The sequence below is a fragment of the Narcine bancroftii genome, chromosome 11, assembly GCF_036971445.1.
Source record: "Narcine bancroftii isolate sNarBan1 chromosome 11, sNarBan1.hap1, whole genome shotgun sequence".
Taxonomy (NCBI): Eukaryota; Metazoa; Chordata; class Chondrichthyes; order Torpediniformes; family Narcinidae; genus Narcine; species Narcine bancroftii.
The window spans coordinates 41827459-41852776 of record NC_091479.1 but is presented as its reverse complement, the minus strand read 5'-3'; the positions used below and the strand labels follow the sequence as shown (position 1 = coordinate 41852776).

Genomic DNA, 25318 nt, shown 5'->3' with positions numbered 1-25318 from the left:
CCTCTATTCAACTCCCATTTCCTCTACACCGTACCCCTCCTCATTCCCCTGCCCATTCCCGTCCCCCATCATCTCCGCATTTCCCGTGCCCCACTCGCCTTCCCCGCTCCCCACCCCAACCTAACCCTAACCCCTAACAAACCCTAACCTTAAGGTTAACACTACCGATACCCTTAAACACTACACCACGTACCCAACCCTAACTCTTATTTCCACCCTGTCCCCTAAACCCAACCCTAATCCTACCCACCTTCCCCTAACCCCAACTCACACCCCACCTCTACCTCCTACTCCTACCCCCTTCCCCTAAACCTAACACAAGCCCACTTCCTGAACTCTAAACCTAACCCAAAACCTCGACCTAACCCGAACCCACATCACCTAACCCTAAACCTAACTGTACCTCTACCCGTCCCTGACCCTTTTTAATTCTACCCACATTCCCCAACCCTAACCTAAACCCTACCCCTATCCTCTACACCTACCCCCTTCCCCTAACCCTACCCCATACCTGCACCCCCTACCACTATCCCATTACCTACCCCTACCCTCTCACTACCCCCCTTTCTCCTACCCCCTTCCCCTATCCCTCCTTCCCCTAAGTTAGGGGTAGGAAGGGAAGGGGAGGGGAAGGGGAGGAGGGGTAGGGGAGGAGGGGAAGGGTATGAGGCGAAGGGGAGGGGGAAAGGAGAGGGGAAGGGGAGGTGAAGGGTGGAGGGCTAAGTTTAGGGCATAGGTGCGAGGGTAGGTGAAGGGGAAGGTGAGCGGGAGGGGGTTGGAATGGAGGAGAGGTAGGGGAGAAATGGTGGGGGGGGAAGTGGGTGAAGGGATATGGAAGAGGTGGGAAATGGAGTTGGCAGGGCCAGAGGGAGAAGGGGAGAGGTTCAGGCCATCATGATGTTGTCCGTCCTCTGTTCAGCTGGGCTGCAATGTTCTTCTGGACTCGTGTCTTGTCTCTGAGATCGCTCCTTCTCCTGGGAAGAGAAATACGAGTGATAGAGATGCCGTCTCCGAGGCCTGATCACGATGACTTTGGAGGGCCCCAACTCTTCCCCCATCACCCCCCTTCCTACCCCTGCACACTAGAGCCTTTCCCTTCCTCTGCTTTACCTGAGGAAGTGTGTTATGGAGAAAACCACAATCTATATCTGCAGAGCTCAGAGTACCGTGTCTCCATCAGGCAACACCCTGGTTCACCACGACATGGCAGCAAGATGCTGGACAAATCATGGATGGATCAGTCGAGTCCCTTCAGCTGATCCATCTGAACCTACCCCACAACAATATTACTCTTCCCCCCCTCTCACCAGTACCTTCTGTTTTTCTTTTATTCCTCTCCATATTAAAATCTTTTTCATGCCTTTTTTGGACCAGCCTCCACTACTACCCCTGGCAATGCATTCCAGCCACCCACTACATTCTGTGTGAATAAAATATCCCCCTCACATCTTGTCTAAAGTTCCCTCATCTCACCTTATTTAGACGTCCACTGGTATTCTCGCCCCAGGAATGCACACAATATTCCAAGTGTGGTCTGACTAGAATTTTATACATCTGCAACGTTACCTCTCAGTTCTTGAACTCAATCCCCAGACTCCTGAAGGCCAGCACACAATATACCATCTTAAACTCCCTCTCAATTTTTTTCAAAATTTATTTATAGTTCTCCATACATTCATTTGAAATTGACTTAGTATAATATTACATAATAGATACTAAATAATTTTCAAATTTTCACCCCCCCCCCCACCTCCCCTAACCCCTTAGGATACCACCTTGTGGTGGTTAATTCCCAAAAACCCAAATGGGTGTGGTATAAACCACAAGTGGCATATGACCTTCGGGAGCAGAAGTACCACCCCCTCCCCCCCACCCCCATGCAGACAAAATACATGTATAAACCGAAAAATCATCATTTCTTATATCCATAAAACCCCGGTCCATCAATTTAACCAATCTTATTCATAAACACTTTTTTTGAAAATCCAAACTTGATATTAAATTTTCACCCTTTCCACCCTCCCAACACTGAGTTAAACATTGTTTACAATCAATAAAAGTTTTTTTTTTAATTTTTTTTTCAAGTCTTCCTGAATTTCATCCACTGAATTAAAACACCTCTGAACATCCCAGTTCAACACCGAATCTTCCATTCTTCTCAGTCTCAAGTTGAATTTGTAGCTTACTTTCAAAAAAAGTTTTTTTCAAATCTTTTAAAATTTTCTTGAACATAATTCCTTCGGTCTTGATCTTCTAAAGCATCAATGTTATTCATAAGTTCTTTCTTATGTGTTTCCCAATTTAATACCAAATTTTCCACTTTGTCAATCTTCTCAATGTTAAGTTGAAATTATTGTTTATTTTCAAGAAAAACTTATTCAAAATTTTTAACTCCTCTTGGACATTGCTCCTTCGACTTTAATTTTATAAATCATCAATCTTGTTCATAGTTTCTTTCTACTGAATTTCCAAATTTAATAATAAAGTTTCCGTTTTTTCCAATTTTCTTAATATTAAACTGATCTTGTTGTTTAGTTTAAAAAAAACCTTTTCAAAACTATTAAAATCTGTTTGCAATGTATGCATACTCACAGATAATAAATTCACTCTTCCAATATTCCATCCCCAAAAAAAATCACTGATAAACCTTATTGCAGGTCAAGGAGTTCCATATATATGTTTATCTTCAGAAAATATTTCAAATCAACATTCGTCGCCATCTTTCAAAAAGGAGTCCGAAATCAACTTTAATAAGTTCTGTTGAGGAGAAAATTCCAGCACCAACTCCGGCTCTGTCTGGGCAAATAGGTCAAATTTCTTCCAAAGTCAAAGAATGTAATTTTGTTCTGTATTTATAGATAATAAATTCATCCTTCCGATATTCCATCCAAAAAAAATCACTAATAAACTTTAATGTTATCTGGATTTTTAAAACTCACGGGCAACCAATGCCAATTACTGCAATTTATCTTTATAAAACATTTCAAATCAATATTCATCACCATCTTTCAGAGGGGTGTCCAAGGCCAGCTTATCCGACAGTCCAATTAATGAGCTCCGTTCTTAAGAAAATTCCAGCCTTGACTCCGTGGTTCTGTCTGGGCAAGTAGGCCGAGTTTCTTCCAAAGTAGGAGAGTGTAGTTTTGTTCTGTATTTGAACTCTATTTTCCTTAATCTTTGTTGCCATTTTAAACTAAAAACAATTGATAAACAAAACAAAGACTTTTAACAGAAAAGAAATATTCTTAAAGTGGGTATATATATATAACTGCCTGGCGGAGACCGGGAATGCTCGTCCGCTCCCTATGCCATCTTGCCACGCCCCCCAATTTTCACAGCAACCTTGAGCGATTTATGGAGCAGGATCTAAATATTTCTGTAAGTGTGATAATCTCCCAAATATTTATATATGTAGCGGATACTTCAATAGAGCTACTAAAGCAACACACACATACCAGGTTAGTCAACACAAGACTGCTTTATTCATTCTTTACAGGCTTCTTCTATTTACAGCATGTCCCGGGCTCCATGGGTCAAGGTGCGACATCATTTATGAGTTTTCTGCAGATCCACAGGACCACAGGTTTAAATTAAGCCCTGTGAGTGTCCTGTACCTTCCGGCAGGGGAAATCACAGATCAACGTGCCGTTCCTCGGCACGCAGCACCACGTGCATGCGGTCAATTAAATGGCTGAGTTCCCAGCTGTCTGCCTTATGATTTCATGTGCTCGCCAAATAACCTTGCCCTCTCGGCCCGCTATACAGCTGCTACACCCCCCCAGAACCGTCGCCAGAAAGTAAAACAGCAGCTGCATGCACCTTAGGTGGACACCCTCATTGTCTGGGCTGGGGGCACTGAATGGGTGAAGCGGGATCCACATGGGCAGGGTTGTGTCTGTCCAAACTAAACAGCTGTGAATGTCCCCTAATGTCCAAAGTATACTCAAACCTATCCTTCTTCACCACGCAGAAAAAGCCCTCATACGGGTCATTGTAACAGCACTCCTGGGTCCTGTCTGCACACAAAAACAAAATCAGCGTCCAGGAGTGGTGGGGCATGTTCTGTTAAGGGGATCCAAGCCAATGGGTAGGAAAGCTTTGCTGATCATGATACCATGTCGAAGCTGCTGAAGGATGTTCAGATCAGAGTTGGTTGAAAAATAAATGTCCCATGAAACTGTAAGGACCAGACCATAAACCATCTCTGCGGACAATGCAGATATATCTTGCGTTGAAGCTGTGCGCACTCCCAAAAGAGTTCATGGCAACTCATCAACCTAATTGGGACAAGTGAGTCGGGCCTTAAAAGTGGACTTCAGTTGTTGGTGGGAACGTGGGTTAATTGTGTTCCATGGACTGAATTAATGTGGGAAAACCAAATCTGGCCATCCAGTTGACGATGAATGCTCTGGCCCTTTTGTCAGTGTCACTGGATGGCAACGGGATGGCCTCTGGCCAGCGCGTGAAATGTTCTACAACTGTTAGAATGTATCTCATGTTTTGAGATTCTGGCAATGGTCCAAGCAGGTCCATATGCACATATTCCAACTGCCTGCATACTGTCAGTAAATGTTGAAGAGGTGCCTTAGTGTGGCACTGAATTTTGGCAGTCAGGCAGGAGATAGTTGTGCAAACCCATTGCACGACGCCTTTTCTCAGTCCATGCTATACATATTTATTTGACATGAGCTTGACAGATATTCTGATGGATGGATGAGATAAGCTGTGTCTCTGGTCAATAAGGTGTTTCCTCCAAGATGCAGGAAACATTGGTCAAATGTAGCCCAAAAACATGTCACAAAGTAAGGTTGGCCACCCAGTTGTGCTGCCCCCTGCTGTATGTCCAGGTTAGTAATGGCCGTACTGTATGCCTGAACATCGGGGTCCATTGCCTGGACACTGGTTAATTCAGGAATATCAATGTCACCCTGAATATGATATACAGTCGGTCTGGACAGAATATTCGTGATGCCATTGTTTTTACCAGATGTTATCCAAGTAGATGTAAGGGAACTCTAAATCTCTGCCCAAAGTGTCTATAACCCGCTGGCAGGTTTGAACACCATTCTGCAACTCAAGAGGCATCCAAAGACATTCAAAAAGCCCAGAAGGGATAATAATCACCATTTTAGGAATATCTTCCTCATGGATGGGATCTGATGGTATCTCATGACAAGGTCAACCTTGATGAAAGCACAGAAATTGTGCAGATGGGAGGCAAAATCTTGCATATGAGGGACGTTAAGACAGTGGGTCTTATCCTGAGATATGGTCTGCTGGCCTTCATAAATCATAGCATAGACTAGAGTATAGCTGGAAAGTGATGCTGCAACTGTTTAAGGCATTGGTAAGGACAGGTTTGGAGAATTGTTTTCAGTTCTGGTCTCAAATATAGGAATGAAATAGATAACGTGGAGAGGGTGCAGAAAAGATTTACTAAAATGTTACGTGGCTTACAACATCTCGAGTACAGAGAAAGATTAAGGAGACAGCGACTTTATTCATTGGAACGTAGGTGGATGAAGGGGGTTATGATAGAGGTATTCAAAATTATGAAAGGAAGAGATAGACTGGACGTGAATAGACTCTTTCCCCTGAGGGCAGGGTAGGTTGGAACAAGAGGGCAGGACTTCAAGGTAAGGGGCAAATTTTAGGAGGAATGTGAGAGGATGCTTCTTCACTCAGAGAGTGGTGGCAGAATGGAATGATCTTCCAGAAGAGATAATTGCGGCAGGGTCCTTTCTGTCATTTTAGAGAAGTTTGGATGTGTACATGGATATGAGGGGGTTGGAGGGATATGGCCAGAGTATTGGTGGGGAAAACTAGTGGAGTTGTTCATGTGAACTGGCACAGACTCGAAGGGCCGATATGGCCTGTTTCCGTGCTGTAAACTGTCATATGGTTATATGTGCTGGGCTCCACGGGACAAGGTGGGACATCATTAAGAGTTTGCTGCCAGCGGGTTTGATTTAAGCCCCGTGAGTATCCCGCGCTTTCCGGCAGGAGACTCCAAAAATCGAAAAGATGAATTAACTATTTCCATGAGCCCTCCCCTTTTATGTCTATTTTTCTAAACCCACTCCATGATCTTGAAATATTCACTTAACCCAACCCATATTTCTTCTCCCATTCAAAGCACTCAGTAATACACCAAGGCAGTAAAATAAAGACTCAATGCTGGGTATACTCAGCAGATCATCTACTGGAAAAAATAATCGGAGTTAAAACCTTCAGGTCGATAATCTTTGACTGGGATTCAGAAAGATGATCAAATAAATCTGATTCTCTTTGCTGAGAAAAAGAAGAGGGGAAATAACAAATTGAATATGTGGGATTAAAAGCCCGAGCAGCAGAAATGGCAGTGGTGCTGGATGAGTGGAGTCGACTCGTTGATCAGCACATCTGTCTGGATGGAGGGGTAAAGGATAAACAAGACAAACATGATGCCGTCACTGTGAGGTACAATACGACAGCTGCAGAGAATCTGAAATGAAGGAATGGTGAAAATACTTGTTTTTGGATCAATGTGACAAAATTTGACCTGACAAAAGAAAACAAAATTGCTTTGCTCTGCCAGAACTCTCTAGATCAAGGGGCACAATAAAATAATCCAGAAGCCAACATTATGAAATTGAACAGCAAAGTTATAGAAATCGGCAGCAAGAGATAAAACACAGTTACGTAATTCCATGAAAGTGGTGTCACAGGACGACAGGGATCTAAAGACAGCTTTTGTCATCTTGGCCTTCATTAATTAACATATTGAAAATAAGAGTTGGGAAGTTATGATGAGGTTGGATAAGATGATGGTGAGGCCAAATATGGAGTATTGTGTGTAGTTCTGGTCACCTAGCTACAGGAAGGGTATTAGTAAGATTGAAAGAGTGCAGAGAAGATTTACTAAGACGCTGCCAGATCTTCAGGAGTTGAGCTGCAGAGAAAGGTTGAACAGGTTGGGACTTTATTCCTTGGAGTGTCGAAGAATGAGTAAAAGATTGCTTAAAGTGGCATATGAATGGGAAAAAAGGCTGAGAAAGACTGCAGTGGACCCAATTGTGAAGGAAATATTTTGCCTGAGAAAAATTGTCATTGGCCCATTTCCTCTGGAGTTATGAAACCACGCACAGAACAGGTCAATGACGTACAATTAAAACAGTGGTTTTCAAACTTTTTCTTTCCAATCACATACCACATTAAGTAATCCCTTACTAACAGAGCACTTCTGTAAAAGGGATTAAGTGGAATATGATCCGGGGGGTGGGGTGGGGGGTGGAGGAGGAGTTTGAAAATCACTGCTCTTGATGAAAAGGTTTCTCCATCTCCGTTTTAAGCAGACATCCTTTTATTCTGAGGTTGTGCCCACTGGTCCTAAACTCTCCCACTACTGGCAAAATCCTCTCTATCCAGCCCTTTCACTATTCATCAGATTGCAATAAAGTCCTGCCTCATCCTTCTAAACTCAGGCGAGTCCAGACCCAGAACCATCAAATGCTCCTCCAACATTATTCCTCTCATCCCCAGGATCATTTTTGTAAATCACCTCTGGGCCATCACATCCTCTCTTCGAAATGGGGCCTAAAATTGCTCACAACACTTATTAGATCAGGACAACAAGAAGGTGGTCACGGGAGGGAAGACAGCTGCAGGGCTGCCTAGAGTCCATGGATTTGATGGTGTTCAAGGAGTCAGCTGAGGGCAGGGGGGATTGTCGTGGAAGAATGGCATCGGAAAATGACGTGAGAAGACACCTCTCCCTGACTAAACTGTTCAATACTCGAACTGTAGTGACTTTTTTGATTTTTATCAATGTTTTGAACAGTAATTTACTACAGTAGGATTCTGGAAATGAAGAAAGGAAAAAAGCAGTGTTGGGCACTGCCAGTTGCCTCAATAATCACAGAGAAAAAGAATTAGGGGAATGATAGGCTTTATTACACACAAGACTGCAGGCCCGGGTCCAAGTGAGGGAAGTGAAGGGATGGAAGAGGTGGCTCGACCTTTATGGCCGGGTCACAGTGGAGGAGTTCAGGGAGGATTCTAGGAGAGGATGTCATCAGGAGGGTGGGCCATCCCATGCCTGTACTGGTAAGTACATACAATACCATTTCATTACCAGCAACTTAGAAAAAACCTAGGTTTTCAACCTGTGAAAAGTGCAGAAGAAGCAAGGCCGACCTTCCAGAAGGAACCTCGGGAGCAGTTAGAGATAGATCCGAATCCTCAACGTGGAACTTGGGAGAAGCTGGAAGAAACATCCACATCCTCTGCGCATCCAGTGACGCAAGATGTCGTCAATTTGTTTGGCCTGGGGGCGGGCCAGGAGGAGTGCGAGGTCTGCCGGAAGATATTGAAGGTTCAGATCCTGTAAAATTATTTTAGGAAATGGATTCCAGAGATGCTGGGAGTCGAGTCTTTTGAGATCGGGCTCATAGGGCGTGAAGGAGAAAACCTTTTCTGGGTCACATGTCAAGAGCGCTTCTTTTAAGATGTTTGTGATATCAGGATAGAGAAATTATATTGTGGCTTGCGGATCAGAAAGTCGCCTTGATCAAAGCCCTACGATGTATCAAGGCAATAGGGTTTTATTTTAAGCTGATTTAAGTCAGGAGATTATTAAGTGATGGAAAGAGTTTAATCTGGTCAAAGCAGTGCTGTGGAAGAAAGGGTATAAGTTTACTTTTTGGTATCCGATTATATTTAAGGTGATTTATGGGCAAGATCAGTCTCAATGTTTTGAGAGTCCTTATGGTGCATTATCTTTTGCAAATTCCTTCCCAGATTTGAAGGAATTGATGGGGAAAATGCCCGAGGATAAGATTGGGAAGGGAATGGGAATCGGTGAATGATGTTGAAGATGAAGCTCAATCTCAATGTGGCTGTTATCACTGGGATGACTGATGGGTTTTAATGTTCGGTTGGGGGGTGATGGTTGACTCTACTACTTCTAAAGTCATCTGCCACTTGCGGTATTGACTGCACCTGGTCCACAGAGGGGGGTCTGACTCTTGGGCTCTTAGGTTTTTACATTTTTTACAGGGGTTTCTTATTGTTTGAAAGGGGGGTTTGGGTTTGAAAAAAAATTATATCTAATTGTAATTGCTGTGTGAAGTGTCAAACTCAGGAGGAAATTAAGTTATGGCTCATTTAAATTTTGTGATCTTTAATGTTATACGACTTAATAATCCGATTGAAAGGAAGGAAATATTAAAGAAAATGAAGGTTGATCTTGCTTTTTTGCAACAAACTCATTTGTCTGAGAAAGAACATATGAAATTGAAAAGAGATTGGGTTGGACATGTTTTTCATCTCCATTTAATTCGAAAGCTCGAGGTGTTGATACTTTGGTTCATAAGAAGATACCGTTTCAGTTGGAATCATTCTCTGCCACATTGGGTCGAGAGCTGTTGGTGAATTGTAAAATTTTTGCTGAAGCATGGACTTTGATGAATGTTTATCCACCAAATGAAAATAATGAAGACGCTATTTGTGAAATTTTTTGAATCTGGGTCAAGCTAATGAAAATATTTTGGTTGGTGGGGATTTTAATTGTATGTTGGATAAATTTCCAAAAACTGCACAAAGAACCAAAATGGCAAAATTGATGTTAGACTCAATGAAAGATTTGAATTTGGTAGAAATCTGGAGGAAATTAAATCTGACAGAATAACTTTTCTCTTTATTCACCCAGACATGATTCTTTTTTGAGAATTGACTTTTGCTTAATGTTAGCACAATTACAGGGTCGATTTATACATGCAGAGTATAAGAGTGGGATTTGTCTGATCATTCCTCATTGTTAAGTAGAAGTACACAATCCTTTATCCCGACATCTAAAATCCGGAAAGCTCCAAACACCAGCAAGTGGAGAGAGAGACGGCAGCGCGAGGCAGGCGGGAGAGGGGTGGTGGGGAAATGGCAGCATGACTGGAAGGGAGTGGGGGTGGATACAGCAGCACAATTTGGGTGGGCTTAAATCTGGGTTTCTGAAATCTAGAAAAATCTGAAATTCAGAACACAGTGACCCCCCCCCCCCAAGGGTTCTGGATAAAGGATTGTGTACCTGCACATGTTCTGGTTTGCATAATGTAGACACCCCTTATCGGTGAATGTTTAATGGGATGTTATTGAAGCAACCAAAGTTTCTAAGTTATATCAAAGACCATATTCAGTCTTATTTGCAAATTAATACATATTCAGTACAAAGTAAATTTGTTTTGTGGGATGTTTTAAAAGCTTATTTAAGAGGTCTGATAATCAATTATACTGCAAGAATTAAGACACAGCATTTGGCAGAGAGCCAAAATTTGGAGAAGGAAATAACAATTTGAGAGAAGGAATTCCAACGAAATTCGATTGTGGATAAAAAGACTTTTTTGATTCAGTTGAAAGTGTTACAATATAATGCAAACATATAAATATGAAAAATTAATACAATGATCCAAATAGCATTACTATGAGTAAGGAGAAAGAGCGTATAAGTTTTTCGCTCGGCAATTAAAGACTGAACAGGCATCAAGGACAATAAATGCGATAAGAAATAATTCAGGAATCACTTTTAAACCTCAGGAAATGAATAATGAATTTCACTCATTTTACCAGAATTGATATTCTTTTGAAGTAAGTCAGGATGAGGAACGTGTTGAGTCTTTTTTAGGTCGCTTGGAGTTATTGGTTTTGGAAAATAAAGATAGGACAGAATTGGAAGTTCCTTTCAATTATTTAGAAATTGAAGAAGCGATATTGAATATCACCTGGAGAAGATGGGTTTACAGGAGGGTTTTATAAAGAATTTTATGAAGTCTTGTCTCCTGTTTTGATGGATGTTCTTAAACAATCTACAGAAGAGCAAAAGCATTTCCAGAATCCTTTTCTAGAGCTAGAATTAGTTATTGCAAAAAAGAAAGAGCCCCAATGAAAGTTGCCTCATATCGAACAATATCTTTATTAAATGTAGATTATAAGATAGTAGCTAAGGTATTGGGCAATAGACTTGCGAAGTATTTAACACGTTTAATCGAGCCTTTGATCGAGTTGAAAGGTACTTTTTATTTAAAATACTTGAAAGATTTAAGTTTGGAACTTTTTTACCTGGTTGGTTTAAAGCCTTGTATAAAAAGCCTTTGGTGAGTATGGTGACAAATGGACAAATTTCAGATACGTTTAATTTAACACACTCCACAAGGCAAGGTTGTCCTTTGTCTCCATTGGTGATAGAACCGCTAGCCCAAGCTATAAGACAAAATGATAAAATTAGTGGGATTAAAATAAATGAAGAGAATATAAGGTTCCTTTGTACCAATATATTTAACAAATCTTCAGTAATCATTATGACATCGACAAACCTATTTGGTTCAATATGGAAAAATGTCTGGTTATAAGGTTAATCGGGATAAGAGGAACATATTACTAAAAACACAGGAAGATTATCCTGCTTGTAAGCAGATTACACAGCTTAGATGGACTAAGAAAATTAAATATTTAAAGCTAATGGTTGATGTGGATTATGTGTAAGTTTAACTATGTTTCTCTATTGATAAAATTAAAGCTGATTTAATTAAATGGAAAGATCTTCCTTTGACATGAATGGCACATGTGAATTGTATTAAAAATGAATATTTTTCCTTGAATTCAATATCTTTTTCAATCAATTCCATGTTCGTGTCCAAACATATTTTTTTAAAGAGTTATGCAGCAATCAGAATATTTTTATAGAAAGGTTCATTGTCTAGAGTATTGTTGCAAAACTTAACATGGTAATATGCATTAGGGACAACAATGGCCTCATCTTCAGAATTATTTATTAAATTAATAGTTAATTATCAGTTAAAATTTATTAATAGGATGTTCAATGTTAATCAACCTCCACACTGGGCTAAAGTGTTATTATCATAGATTTCACATTTTATTATACATTAGTGTATATTTAGATGGACTCCTCGTCTTTTGCTTTATTATAATTTGCCAGTATTATGACATGTATGTGATACTTGGTATAAAAGAAATCTGTCAATAGGAACTGGAGATAAGGTTTCATTACAAATTCCATCATATCAGGATAAATACATCTCCTTCTCGATGAATAATCTCAGTGTTTAAAGATTTGCCAGATGAAAGGTGTTCAAGTGTTAGCAGATTGTTTTGAAGATGGGATATCTTTTTCTTATGTTAGGCTTCAGGAAAAAATTGAGGTACCGTTAAATTCTTTGCTTGCATATTTTCAAGTACATGCTCCAGTAGTGAAGAGTTTTGGGCGGGAATCGAACATGCCAAAGTTAACTAAATTTAAAAATTTAATTGTAAATGGGGCAGAAATTGATTTATTTCAGAAATGTATTCTTTGTTGCAAGAGAAAATGGCTAAACTGGATTGAGATAAATCAAAGCTTAAATGGGAGAAAGATTTATCCTTAGAATTATCCCAAGAAGGATGGACTACTCTGTGTGAAGATAGTGTGACTACATTTGGTGAACTACAATTTTCTCCATCAGTTGAATTAAACACCAGAAAAGTTAAAAGATATGGATTTCATCATTCAGATTTATGTATTCATTGTGGGACTCAAATTGGTACTTTTTTTTTCAATTCTGTCTGGTTGTGTGATAAAGTAAGTCTTTTTGGATAAAAATTAAAGAGTTTAAGGCAGATTTATTAGAGACTACTTTAATGTTAGATCCACTGCTTTTTTTTAAATGGGGTACATTACAACTTTAACAATGGGTTTAAGAATGGATAAATCTCAAATTTAGTTTATTCGGTTCGCATTAGCATTGGTTGGGGAATCTATTGTTATTACGTGGAAAAATGATGTGGATTTAAATATGAATCGTTGGCAAAATGAAAACTTGTATTTGTTTGGAAAAGATAACATAATTTACGTGATAATTATTTTTTTAATGTGAAGATGTGGTCTAAAATTTACAGTCTTTTGCCTCTCTTCCTTCTTAAAGAGTGGAGTAACATTTACAATTTTCCAGTCCAGCCTGGGCAGACAAGGATAGATAGATTTTAAACATGAACATGGTGAGGAATTAGCAAAGCTATTCATTCAAATATACTGCTTACAACTAGGTAATTCCAAATCATCCAAGTTATGGGGTTCCATATGAGAGACGAGGCCAATAGCTGCAGAGATCAAGACAAAGCAGAATCATGCACACCATTACTACCAAGATTTACATTAGTGACATATCAGAGTCAATGCGATACTTTAAGATTAGTTACAACACAGTAACAGACCGTTTAGGCCCACAAGCCTGTGCTTCCCAGTTGACCTTCAACACCCCCATACTTTTTGAACAGTGGGAAAAATTTGGAGGCCCCTCCCCCACCCTGGGGAAAACCTAAGCACACACAGGGAGAACATAGAAACTCCTCATAGAGAGAGCAGGATTTGAACCCCACCCCTATCACTGTCAGCGCAACAGAGTTCCGATTGTGCCATCCACTGTCGAACCATGTTGGACAGGAAGAAACTCAAATCAAGAAAGTCAATAAATGGCGAGCATCAATATTTCGTGAATTGGTATGGATTAGTTCAGATTTTGAGAAAAGATGGATGGACAGTACTTTGCAACAACATAATGACAGACAGTACAAAAGAAGGCACAGCAAGCTTTCATGGGAGCCAGGAAGGGAAAGTAGCCACTTTATTAAAATGGAGGCAAGAGAATGGTCTTAGGAGCAAGAACCCATGGGAGAGAAGTTCTGGTTCACGAGCAAGTCACTAAAACCCAATGATGCCTTCCAAAGTGCATTCCGATTTGGGAATACGAGGCATTCATCTCGACTTATTTCTCCAGTTTGGGCATTTTAGATCATTAATATTCCCCGGTATTCTTAAAAATCTGATGATGAGGTGTTACATGTGTTGCTATGAGGTGTAACAATGCAGCTCGCAGTATTTGCACAGCAGATACAATAAGGGATCCACCCTTCCCCCTCTCCTTCATAGTGTCTATTTAAGACAAACATTTTTTCTCTCAATTTGCCCATAATCTGCAAAGAAATGATGATGAGATCACGAGATGAAGCAGTAGAACTTCATTCATCTTTTGATTTGATCGTCTAAACAAGTTTAAAAAAAATTACAGAGCAGTGAGGGTCTGGGATGCATTGCTGGGGTGGAGGTGGGGGCTGGTGCAATAAGGACATTCAAAACACTCTAAGATACATGGATGGAAAAATAATAGAGGGTAATGAGTGTGAGGTAGGGAAGGGTTAGATTTGTAATGGCACTGATATACCATCGTTTACAAACAATTAAAGAATACCCTCACTCGTTTCTTCCAGAAGACAATGGAGTCGACCTTCTTTATCCTCCTCAGACACAACATTGCATTCTTCAACTCCCCAAAGACCACCCAGCCAAACCCGTTTGACCTTCGCATTGGCTCATTGCCACATTGTAATCCTGACCCTCTCTCTCTACTCCTCCTGCATCGGAGATCCATCACCCATACACTGATGTTTAACACTCTCGGACACATGGGCTATTCCTCCAGCGCGATGCTTCAAATACATTATCAGCGGCAAATGGCACTGTTCCCAAAGCAGGCAGATGCATCACCGTGACAGCCCCCTCCCCACCCTCACCTCCAGCCTCCGAGCCATGCAAGGAGGCGACTGAATGGAACTGTCCCCAGTGTAACGGTCTGGAGGGTTGACAGTTCACCTGATACTGGAAGACAGGCGATGCAGGGATACGACTGGTCCTTTTGCTCTGGCCCTGATGCAGAATGTGGACATTCGAAATACACTGGCTTCAACCTGTTGATGGAAACAGTGTTACCTTTTCCATTCCTGTCAATAACAAAACACTATGGATGGTGTCATAAGACCTGGAAAGAACCATCGTAAATGGGCTTAAGTGGTTTACGAACAACATCATGTCAAAGAAACACACGAGTACAGTGTTGACAATCATTTGGCACATCCACTGCAGAAGATGCTGCCACATATGAGAACATCAGAGTAATCTCATTTTCTCAAAGACGGTCAAGATAACTGACCTGTTCATGGAGCACTGTGTTTGGACTCAGATTCACAAACTCACCTGGCAAGGTCAGCATACAGTCATAGACTATCTCTACCACTAAACATCCATGATCTGCCCTCAGAGCTGCAGTCACGCAAAGGAGAACCATGGGCAAACGTTCGCTCCATGTAGATGATTTTCTCCCTGCTGTCAATGGTGCTTTCGATCGTCAATGGAAATGCTCAAAGAAGCTGTTGGCCCTGAAATGCTTAGCCATAATTCAGGTAGTGACCAGAGGATCAGTGAGAGCTCAGACCAATGCTGACTCGAACTGAGACCCTCGATCTGTTGTAATAGTGCCCAGAACACCAAAAGATGGAATCCAATGATCCACAAAAGCCCAAGCAATTGTCTCTGCAGAGATGCCGATGATAGGAATTTCGTCCTTCCACCTGGTAGTCCTGTCCTCACCCGTGAGCAGAGAAGTACATTGCCAAGATGGCGGAAGTGGACCTTCCAAGCCACAAGGTGCATGTGCTGGAAATGGGAATCCAAAACAACAAAATCCCCCAGCTTGAATTTCATGTGCCTGGAGACTTTAGGGCATTGACTCAGCAAGCAAGTCCTTGCCCATAATCCAACATTCTGTTTAACACGAACCCAGGTAAGATGTTCCTTAACCAGTTTGATTGATGCTCTTCTACCAGGAAGAGATAGATTGTGAAGAGAAAATCTCCTGCCTCATAGCCACCCACACAAACAGCCTCGTCCTTTCTGTTGGGGAAAAAAAATCACAAACCAACTTTTCACCTGATTCATCCAGCATCACATCTTGAAAATGGAGACCAGAGTTGATCTGGTTTCACCGGATGAAATCGGCATCAGTGTGCCGTGCATGAGCCATGGCACTGAAATTGATGGATGTAGTTTTATGTAATGTCGAGCCTGAATAGGGCACCAGCCACAGCATTCACTTTTCCTCAGATGTGCTGTGTGTCCGATGAAAATTGTAGGATGAAGTCCAAGTGCCGAATCTCTCTGGGCAAATAGAGATGTGTGCTTCTGCTTGCAGTATGCAGACGAGGCTGGTGGTCTGTACAGATGGTCAAAGAATGACCTTCCAATAAAAAGCTGAAATATCAAATTGGAAAATGGGATTCATGAGAGAATTACAAAGAAATTTATTTCAAAATTGTATCTACTATTTCAAGAGTAATCTCCAAATCCAAACTTGAATAAATCAAAAGAAGGATGGGAATTGGATTTGGGAACTGAAATTGACCCTTTTTGCTGGTCTGACGTTTGTTGGGACAATAATTATTGTTTTTGATAGATTAGTTAATAATAACTTTATTCATCAATTATATTTAAAGCTACAACAATTAATTTATTCCTAATTTTTCAAATTCATATTTTAGATGTGGCACATAAACTGGTACATTTATACATTGTATCTGGAGATCTCTCAAGGTGACATCATTTTGGAAAAATGTGGGCAAGTTTTTGGAACAAATTATCATAATGTTTACCATTAACACCTGAGCTTTTACTTTTGGGAAATGTTTATGATTTGGAAGCCTAATTCAATTTCTCAAAGAACAATTAATTATTTTAATAAGTCGCATTGGCAGTTACCAGGAGATGTATAACAATTCCATGGAAATCTGAATCCCATCTTAAAATTGATTGTGGGGAAATGTAAAATTGTATTCCCTTAGCAAAGGTGACTTATAATATTCGAACTGGGTATGATACATACTTCAAAGTTTGGAAACCATATTTAGATATGGGTTTGGATATCTAATGTATTCACTTCTCCACCCCACCACCACTTTTCTTTAATCTTAATGGTTGAACCTTATCATGTTGGTTTAATTCTACTATTTTATAAATATCCTGCCTTTCCTTTTGGGAGGGAATAGTTATCACAGTAGCTTTGCACCTAGATCTGTATTTTTTATCTTTTATACTTTTTTCTCTTCTCACTTTTCTGTACAGTTCAACCATTTATTTTTTATTCTATTTTCATAATTGTAAGTTTCATTTGGATACGATTCTATAATTATATTGAACTGTATACAAAACTATACATATATTTTTTTAAAAAACTGAAATATTTCACTGCGAGATAGATAGCTAAGAGTTCTTGCCCAAATGTACTATATTTTCCTGAGCTGGTGACCACTTGGCTGGAAAAAAAATGTCAAAGTTTCCAATTGCCCACAGACTCGTTGTTCGAACACTGGTCCCACAGCACTGACAGATGCATCTGTAGTAAGAGAGCAAGGCCTTGGGCATTTGATGTACAAGCTTAGTGGCCTTTGTAAGAACAGTGTTCACATCAAGGAAAGCATACACGGCATTGTCTTTCAAAGTTAAGGTCTTTTTGAAACAGGCATCAGATCCTTTGAGTCATTCAGAAAGAGGTAATAGAGATGCTGTGGCATTCACCAGGGAACAGCAATAAAAATTCCTCCAACTTAAAAAAACATCACAACTGGCCAACTTTAACAGCGGGAGGAAATTCTCAAAATTTACGCATTTCCCATTCATCAGGCAAAATACCATGTTGCATAACTCTACGTCCCAAAAATACAAGATCAGCAGCTCCCGAAACACTTTCCTGGGATTGATCACGATGCCACATTCCTCAAGCCTCGGAACCAATGAGATAAGGTGGCTCTTGTGCTTCTCTTCATCCACACTAACAACCAGAATCTCCTCGATCAACACAAGCACCAAAAAAAATCCAAGGCCAGTGAGTTCGTGGTCCATGAACCACTGGAATGTCTGAGCTGCATTCCATAGACCGAATGGTATTCTCAGAAACTCAAACATGCCGAACGGGAGCATCACTGCTGTCTTCGTGACATCCGGAGAGTCAAATGGAATCTAATAGTAAGCATGTACTAGATCTATTTTAGCAAATACATATTTGCCGTGGAGGTTGGCTGAGAAGTCTTGTCAATTTGGAATATTGTATCAGTCAGGCACAGTGGAATTGTTCAGGGGACGATCATCTCTGCAAGGCCGCCAATCCCTAGTATTTTTCAGAACCATATGCAACCGTGAAGCCCAGCAGCTGTCAGATCTGTGGACGACACCCAACTCTTGTCAATCCAATCTTGCGATTTTAAGATAATCTGGGGGTATTACGACCTGCGTCTCAGACCCTGCCTTTATATGGTGGCTTATTGCATGTCTGTACACCATTACGATGGGGTCACGAGGCGAGGAAAACACTTGAGCAAGGCTTGGAAAGGGCAGGAATCAGGTTGAAGGCTTGTCAGGCAGCAGATGGCATTGGAAGGACAACAAATGCAGCTCAGTTGCATTCAAGAGCTGCAGTCCACACAACAACGTTTTTTCAAATACATCACGGAAAAATGTGACAAGAAATCCACTCCCAAAATGGAATTTTCCACATTTACAACTGAAAAACCACCCAAAAAGATTGCAAGACAGAAATGAAGCACGAGTAACCTGTGGCCATGTTTGAAAAAGAGAATCATTTGTAGCTGAAAGAACACATGACATATTAGAAAGACTATGTTCCTCAGGGATTGGAGGGACCAGCACTGATCCAAAGTGACAGATAATTTTGGAGTTTTACATAGAGATGGCAAACAAATAACCTACTCCAACAATTGCCTCAAATTGTTTCCATTTTTCTCAGTTGCCTTCGATAATCACTCTCAAATGAGAACAAGATCCCAAGACAAAAGAACAGAACCAGGCCACCAGGCCCATCGAATCTGCTCCGTAAATACACACTGAGCTACTCTGCACTCCTTCCAATTTCCAGCCTTTTCCGCATATCCCTTCATGCCCTCACTAACGAGATACTTGTCTATTTCTTGTTTAAATACTCCCAGTGATCTGGCATCCACTGCTGTATGAGGCATTAAGTTCCACAGCTCCATGACACTCTGGCGAAAGAAGTTCTTCCCAATCTCTGTTTTGGATGGATAACCTCTAATTTTCTTGTCCTCGACTCACCCACCAAGGGAAACATCTTACCCGCATCCACCCTATCTAAACCTTTCAAAATACAAAATATCTCCATGAGCTTTCTTTTTTAATTTCCGATACCCCAATGAATACAATCCAAGAGCTGTCAAACACTCCTCTTACATTATATTTTGTATTCTGGAAATCATCCTCATCATTCTCCTCTGCACCCTCTCCAACAACATCACATCTTTTCTCAGATAGGGGGCCCAACACTGCACCCAGTACTCAAAAGGAGGTCTCACCAGTGCCCCATAGAGCCTCATTAACATCACTTTTCCCTTGTACACTATTCATCTTGAAATGAATGCCAACATAGCATTCGCTTTCTTCATGACCAATTTCACCTGGTCATTAACTTTTAGTTTCCCTTGCACAAGGACACCCTTCTGCAACTTTACGGTTTCTACATTTCCTACTCTGTCCCCTATCTTGGTGACCTCCGCAAATTTGGCCACAAAACCATTTAAACCACAATTCAAATCATTAATTTATTTTTCCTTGGAATATATCTATCCTGCATTCCATTTATTACTGCCACATGCCAATCCAGAATCGATCATGACTGAACCTGAACATGTTTATTGTGATAAACATCTTCTAATAAATGTTCTGGGTTTAATGTTTTAAAATGTTGTTGTGGTTCCTCTTCATCACCTCTTTGCAAGCTGAATTCACAAAATTTTCCAAATATTTTTTCAGCAATAATTCTGTGGTACAGAGGATTACTCATCTTTCCTTGAGGTTAAAAGTTGCATTTTGATTTTCTTGTCTCAACTGAACATTGTACAAGGTGAAGGCTGATTAAAATGGATTCAGTAATGATGGCCTTTAACTTTGCATTATTGCTGTGGCTACACAGCTTGAATGATAAACTGGTGTTTCTACAGGGAATTAACTCATGGAAATGTTCTAAATACATTCATTGGAGATAGACCTTTGTGAAAAGTTTATTGCCCTTCGGCAACAATCCTTGAAAAGAGATGAATCATCACCCAACAGAGCAGCCCAGGAATAGGCCATTTGGTGAACAATGTCTGTGGTGACCATGATGCTCATTTAAATTAATCCCATCTATCAGCACATGGTCCATACACATCACCCATTATTCCCTCTTGTTCATGTGCCCAACCAAATGCCTCTTAAATCGTGGTGATTTCACCACTATCCTGGCAACGTGGGCCAGACCCCCACCGCACTGTGCAAAAACCTGCCTCACTTCTCTCCTTTTCCCCTCTCATGTTCAATATAGGCATCATAGTATTTTTACATCTCCCACAGGGGAGGGGGAAGAAGAAATCTACCTTCTCCAGGACTACAATAATTGGATAAATTTCAACTAGGTCATCACTCAGCTTCCAATGTTCCAGAGAAAACTATCCAAATTTGTCCAACCTCTCCCCAGAACCAATGCTCTATCCCAAGCAACCCCCTGATAAATTCTTTTTGTCATGCAGCAACTAGAAATGCAGAAAACACTTGAAATGTGGTCTAACCACATTTATACTTCATGCCCTGCTCAATGAAGAATACTTTCTTTAACACCCTACACTTTTGTTGCCACTTTCAAGGAGCTCGCGCTTGCACCCCAAGATCCCTCATTGCAACTCTACTACAACTCTTCTCAAAGTGCAAGACACTTGTCCAGATTAAACTCCATCTGCCATTTCTCTGCCCAATTTATGTCATCTGGTTTGGAAGGGAGAATATGAGGGCAACTGGGTGAATCAGCAGGAGAGAGAGTGAAACTTGGAGGGGGCGGTGGGTGGTCGGCAGGTTCCATGAACTTGGAAAATTCCATATTCATACCATCGAGTCATAGAATACACAAGTGCAATAAGAGGAGGCAGAAGACAAAGGTTAGTGGGGAGAATTTAAAATACCTTGTGACCATGATCCAGATGGCCATTGTGATCAAAGTGCAGGTGTTCAGCCAATCTGTCATTTACTCTCCATTGGGTTTCCTTCCACAGAGGGCTCGGACATGGTTGGAGGAGGAGAATGTGAAACTTTCCCCTGCATGAGAATCCCTGGATGGTGGTAACTGTTGTAGATTGCAGGGGAAAATGCCCGAGGACAGGGAGGAATTAGGAGTCTGTAATTAGTTGAAAGATCCTACTGCAAGATTCATCACCAACGAGTAGGAAAGTAGCTTCAGTCTATTCTCCCTCTGAAAAAGATTTAGTTAATAAACAAAACAATCTTTCAGCACAGCCAGGGGCAAAAGGGCTCTTAATGTAGTCTTACAATCAACAGACTTTGAAGTTACCCACCGTAAATGACTCAAAATTCAATTCTAGACTCACTTCTGGTGGAAGTATAAGAGCCAGTGGCTTGCTAAATCAGATGAGCCTTATTCTGAGTTTCCATTTTGACTTTCACACCATCAAATGCAAGCCCCAGTTTTTGATCCCCAAGTATTTTCTATCATTACCCACTCTGCAACCACACCTACCTGAAATTGGAACAAACAACAGCTAATTTTAACATGTATACATCATATACAAAATAATTTACCCTCATTTTCACATCACTGTCGCCACTGAGTGATAACTTGTGCCCGTCAGGAAACTGCACCAGCCACAAAAGGGTGCTATTTACCTTGGTGTTACTGACTCTTTTCCAGTGTTAATTTTAGACATAATGACATATTCAACATGCACAATATTTCTTTTCTTACTGACGAGAACTAGAAAGCATTGTGTAAAAAAGAGAAAAGCTCGTCAACCAGGAGATACAAACTCCTGACTGCAATGTTGCTGTGCACATTTGCTACATTATTGAAGTCTCACAGTACTTACAACAGATATTCAAAGTCAAGCAATAACAGAAATAACAGAATATTACGGCACGGTACAAGCCCTTTGACCCACGATGTGTTGATCTTGATATTTCTAACAAAAAAATAATACCCTGTAGCGGCTACTGCGGTAGATGCTACTAAATAAAGGCAAACACATACAAAGGTAGTCAACTCAAGACTGGTTTATTGCAGACATACACAGACCTTTTATTCCCTGCCTGTCAATGAGAATATTAGTGAACACCTTCCGGTCCACAGGACCAGCAGGTTAAAGCTACGAGCCATTAGTGCCCCATGCCTTTAGGCAGGGGCTTCATCTGATCCACTCACTGTACTTTGGTACCGAGCACTGTTAGCCCGCGACGTGTCAGGTAAGTCTGTGAACTGATGGTGGTGGTTTGTAATACTGCGCTGTGCATCCGCTACAACCCTGTTTTTCTTTCACCCATATATGACTGTCTAAGAGTCTCTCAAAATGCTCCTTACGTGATATTGTAATGGATAAATATATTTGGAGAATTTGGTAATATTTGGTATTTTGGTAAGATTTAGAGTAGGTTACATACATACACACACATACATTTTAAAACATCTTATTTGAAAGACTGAAGAAATATTGAAGATCTCTGGAGAATGTTCTGCACATTCACAAGTAGGTGTTAAGCGAACTGATGTCATAAAATGAATGACCATTGTTTGGAAATGGAGCCAGGATGGCTACAAGTACCTTTCTGCAGGCTGCTTACAGAAAAGTCACTCCTAGGTTTTGTTTATCTAACACTAGGTTAAGCAGAAGAAAGAACTCCTGTTGTTTGGAATAAGACGAATGGAACTCTGTAGTAGCTTGCAGAAATAAGTTACCATCTGGAAAACCCTAACGGGGCAAAGTTCATCAGTGAGACATTGAGGTGACTAATGGTGGTACCTCAGTTGTGGAAATTCTGGAACAACACATCTCTCTCTAAAAACCCTACAAGAACTATCCTGAGCGGTAAACATTTACCTTTCGAGCACCAAATCCTGGTGAAATTTATACACATTCCATTCTGTGCACAGCGGAATTGACTGCATCCAGAGAACTTGGAAGAAAGAGAAGTAAGATTGAACTGTGAACCAAATCACTTTTCTTAAATTTAAACACATTACAAATATGTGCACTTAGAATTAAAAAGAGGTTAATTTGGGTTTGTTAAGTATAGAGTTAGAATAAAGTTTAATTCTATTTTCATGATTAAATTTGATTAAAAATAACTTCTCTTTTAAAAACCACTTGTCTTGGTGAATGTCTCTTGGTGCTGGGTTTTGGGATCCTTTGGGCTATTAACAATATCTGCTTGGATAATGACATTGGGCCTGTTCAAAGTAGGAAATGGCTTCTACCAGCAGGAATTTCTATTTGATAAAAAAATATTGATAGGTGGCTGGCCACATACTTTTCCTGAAAATTAATACCCTCTCCCTCCCTAAACCACATTCAGCCCCGTGACATCTTTCTCCGTTGCATTACTGGGACCACCAAAGACCTGACCCATTTCCCATCTCTCCTTGCAATGCCAATAATGGCAGCTGCCATTAAGAAGTGAAAAATCACATTTTAATTCAGCAAGCAAGATGAAAATCATCCTGACATACTGCTTAAAAAAAAAAGGGTCAACAAACCTTCCTAATTTTGTCACTTCATTTTTATTTTGCTTCCCATGGGGCATTAGCAAAAACTGTCCTATCCATTGGCTCACCAAATTATGAGTAAAATCATGATCCCTGTTCATGAAAACCCATAATTTTCAATGTTACACAGATAAACTAGGAAGAATTCTGTAATAAAAGTGAATGAAACATTGAAAGAATTTCCCCCTTATCAACGCTGAGATTGTAGCGCACCAGGCAACTGGGCAAGCAAAAAAGGCCAAATCACTGCAACACTTGGACAGTCCAAGATGGCACAGAGTCCCCTTTACCACTGAGCAGGAGCCTGGGCCTTGCACCATGTGCGGGCTGAGATGCCCTTCACTTCCGCGTAGCAGCCAGCCAGCTGGAGAGTGATGCTGGAAGTCAGGGGTACGTCACCAGAAGTGGGTGGGCCAGTGAGCACACGTGGGGAATTTAAACCAGTAAAGCCAGTCTTTGTTTTACACTCACCTTGGGTGGATGTCTCTTTATTTGGTCGCACTGCCGCAGCGGATGCTACAAATGGATAACTTCTTACTTGCTGCAACCAAACAGGTCTGCAAGATACACCAACCTAAATAGAAAACATGACCAGAAATCTCAGAGATCATAAATTCAAAAGGATTGGTGAAATCTTTACTCTGTATTTTTAACACCAAAGTCCCGATATTTTTAAGGCATTCGATCAAGTAACTGAGAAACATTACATTTTAAACACATGGTACGTCAGGATCAGAAGGATTGGAGCATTATTGTTCAGGTGACACAACTTTAAAAAATAACATCTAGCTTTATGAAGAATGTGATGCTACAACAGGAAAAACGGATGGAATCAGACACATTCTATGAGCATTGGGAAGCAAAAAATGGATTGGTTTTCCATCCCTTCCTCACCGACCCAATGACCCCGACAGGTCCTCCCCGACCTGCGACCATAGTGTAGTCCAAAGGATCAATCAGACCCCACAATGGTCGCAAGTCGGGGTTTTGCCCCCGTGCGAGGAGCCTTGAAGTCTTAGAGCCTATATTTAAAATCAAATGATTTGACAAACGAGAACAATCACAGGATTGACTTTGTGACTCAGGGTCCATGAGCTGGGGGCAGCCATCTTAATTTCTGTGCGCATGCGCCAGTCGTCAGTTGCCGCTAGCGCAAAGGGTTCGTTTCGTCGCCCTCAATCGGCACATGCGTATCTTCAACATATGCGCGAACTCACCACGCATGCGCAAACCAGACTTGCCAATCACCTGACACCGCCCCTTCCCGCTGCAAGTAACCCCGCGGCCTCCAGCCTCGCCCTGTCGGCGGCATCAGGCCTCGCACCGACACCTCGGCTCCACCCAAACACCCCGCCGGTACCGGCCGCTCCCGGGTGGGGCCCGGTGGGCTGCGGGTCGCCCGCTTTCCCTGGACCGCGCGGCTGTGGAAGGTTCCGGCGCCTCCGCCAACTTACTCCCATTCGCGCCAGAAGCGACACGACGGACCCCGAGCAGACGACGCTGCCACAAATGTCCCGCCTCCTCACAGCAAGAGCCAATCAACCCGCGAACCCGCCCATCAATCCAACCCGACTTCAGCGTCCAATCAAATAGCGGCCTCACCGAATCAACCCGTTGCCTCGCGTAACTGAAGCAACCAATCAGCGAGCGAGCGAGCGAATACACAGGTGAACCCAATCAGCATCAGAAGACAAATCAAGCAGTCGAAGGATCAGAAGACCCTTCGGCCCTTCCACTTTTTACTAATCCAACAACAATCAAATCCTTGGGAAACACAGGATCACTTTGTCCTGGCTCCAGGATTCCTCTGATCTCAAGCAATACATTGTACCCCAACTGCAAGGGAGACTATTTATTCTCAA

At 41.3% G+C, this 25318-nt stretch overlaps 1 protein-coding gene across 1 annotated transcript; it reads right to left on the bottom strand.

Annotated features, from left to right (window-relative positions):
• Nucleotides 1–1887: 1887 nt before the first annotated feature.
• Nucleotides 1888–24966, bottom strand: LOC138745297 (uncharacterized). Its single transcript, XM_069902321.1, has 8 exons — nucleotides 24911–24966; nucleotides 23928–24030; nucleotides 22792–22867; nucleotides 14672–14766; nucleotides 13063–13122; nucleotides 11089–11229; nucleotides 8176–8334; nucleotides 1888–3193 (listed from the first exon to the last, which is right to left on the bottom strand). The coding sequence occupies exons 1-7, from the start codon at nucleotides 24914–24916 to the stop codon at nucleotides 8201–8203; spliced, it is 615 nt and encodes a 204-aa protein (XP_069758422.1). The 5' UTR covers nucleotides 24917–24966; the 3' UTR covers nucleotides 1888–3193; nucleotides 8176–8200.
• Between the last annotated feature and the right edge of the window lie 352 nt (nucleotides 24967–25318).